This window comes from Austrofundulus limnaeus, unplaced genomic scaffold (genome assembly GCF_001266775.1).
Source record: "Austrofundulus limnaeus strain Quisiro unplaced genomic scaffold, Austrofundulus_limnaeus-1.0 Scaffold497, whole genome shotgun sequence".
Lineage (NCBI taxonomy): Eukaryota > Metazoa > Chordata > Actinopteri > Cyprinodontiformes > Rivulidae > Austrofundulus > Austrofundulus limnaeus.
The window spans coordinates 345,562-347,758 of NW_013952899.1; the positions used below are offsets into that span (position 1 = coordinate 345,562).

General features: G+C 40.2%; 1 protein-coding gene across 2 annotated transcripts in view; it reads right to left on the reverse strand.

Annotated features, from left to right (window-relative positions):
• ripk2 (receptor-interacting serine-threonine kinase 2) overlaps positions 1 to 2,197 on the reverse strand; it is a 24,166-nt gene that overhangs the window by 9,464 nt on the left and 12,505 nt on the right. For both annotated transcript variants that reach the window (XM_014025759.1, XM_014025758.1), the window contains exon 9: positions 490 to 580. In XM_014025759.1, coding sequence (XP_013881213.1) covers positions 490 to 580 — 91 coding nt within the window. The remainder of the gene's footprint in view (positions 1 to 489; positions 581 to 2,197) is intronic.

Genomic DNA, 2,197 nt, shown 5'->3' on the forward strand with positions numbered 1-2,197 from the left:
CTTTATTACTTGCTGAAGTCATCATTTTTCAACTAGCTAAAGTCTAAGTTATAAGCTGACTTCAGGTCTGGATTAGATGATTTTTATTGATAAATAATGTATTTTTTTCTGGTACAAATCTGCTGTTTTACGATTGTTGAATGAAATTAACATAGTTGTAAAAACATGACAGGTAATTTGTGAAACAGATCTGGTTCAGCTGCTGTTTATCTATTAGTTTCTATGGGGGCTGTGAGCTGAWGCCCTGTTTGGTCTCTGTTTCTGCTCCTCCATGCTGTCACAGACRCTACCAGTGGACAGGATGGGCGAGGCTCAGTCTWGGTGTTCTTATTCAAGTCTATGGATGTGCTACACTGAGAAAACCAACCTAAAATGTCTCAGACATCTMATCAGAAATTCACTATTTAAATCACTTATTGTTGCAGAGAAGTGATTCAGACTTAATTCAAAGTTCTGCATGATGGTATTAAACACCTAACTGATAATTACCTTCAGATGAAGGAGCACTGCTGATGGTGAGGACTCCTGGTAGAGACATGTTCGTGTCCTGATAGGAGCACAATCCTGATGTGGAGTGCTCCTGAAACAACATCAGCTGAGTGTTAGCAGCATTTCTACACAAGAATGACATACACTAAAAGCTTTAAATAAAATCCTACTGAAACAGAAATCATTGTGTTTTGTTTAWATGAGTAAGCAGGTGGTTTTTTGTATCATTTATTTAGTCCAGCTTAATCCGAGCAACTTAAAGTAAATGAAAGATGCACACATTCAGCAGCTGTTCAAACAATAATCAAATAAAAACACAGCTGCACAAACTTCCATTCTCTGTGGTTTTATCTACACTGATCTCCTGCATTCGTCACTTTCTCCTGCAGTATTTGAGCCAAAAGAAGAAGATGACCTTTTCAAGCTGCAGCCACAGCTTCTCCTCTCTGATTTTGACCTGCTTCTATCCTGTCATTTTGCTTTTTGCTCACTGCCTTGGTATAAATTTTAATAAAACAATATTTAGATTAAACTAACTTGCATTGATCATGGGTAAATGGTCATGTAGATTAAAAACATTGTGAGGCCCAGAAGATTTCATAAAACATCTTCGTACAGATGTCAGGAGAACAAACAGCACTTGATGGAAAGCATAAAGACTTGCAATATGTAGTGTAATAAATCAAAGAATTTCCTTTACAGGATCAAGTATCCATCCATCTTCCGTCTATAAATGGTAAAACGGTAAATGGACTGTACTTATATARCGCCATTCTATCCAACCAGGACACTCAAAGCTCTTCACACTACAATCTGTGTCCTTATTTACCAATTCACACAGCACTCTATTAGGTCTCCTACAAAGCTAACATATACAATCATCTATGGAGACTAAACAGTGCCAATCACATTCACACACTGATGGGACACACATCAGAGGCCCCAATGCACAAGGACACAACAACTGAGACAGCTGGAAGGGGGATTGAACCAGCGACCTTCTGGTTCCAGGATGACTCCCCTAACCACTCTGCCACAGCCACCCCCGGTCCTTCATGCTCCAGTTCAGACTGAGGCTGAAGGAGTTTGAGACTTCCTCAACCCTTCCATTAAAGTCTTATGGTTGAGTCCAGATGTGCTGCAGATCCAGGACACTCAGGCTGGTTCACTAAAAAGGTTTAACTTTTAAACAAAACAAAATTAGCCCCAACTATCCGCTGCGTTCCAGCATCAAAGCGAACAGCTTTAATGATATTACGTCAGTGTAAAGCCCCTCATCAAGCTGAGCAGGTGTGAACAAACCATGTTCTTTTTTATGGAGAGCCAAATTTAAGACTACTGCGCAACCAGCGGCTGCTACATCCTTGTAGCAGGAGGCTATATTTATTCCTAAGACAGCTATTGATCTGATTAATGATAAGCCGGCATCGCTAACTGAGAGGTTAGAGCTGGCAAATGAGAAGACGACTATTCACTTGTGTTAGCATCAGAAAGGCTAGTGACTAGCATGGATAAGCATGGCATTAGCATTAGCTGCATCATCATCATCCTCGCTGATGATTATACCTCTGAATACAGTATATTGCCACAAACACAAAACATGGAAAAAAGAGAACACTTGCAGTTTCCATACAACTGTGAGACGTTTACACACACACACACACACACACACACACACACACACACACACACACACACACACACACAC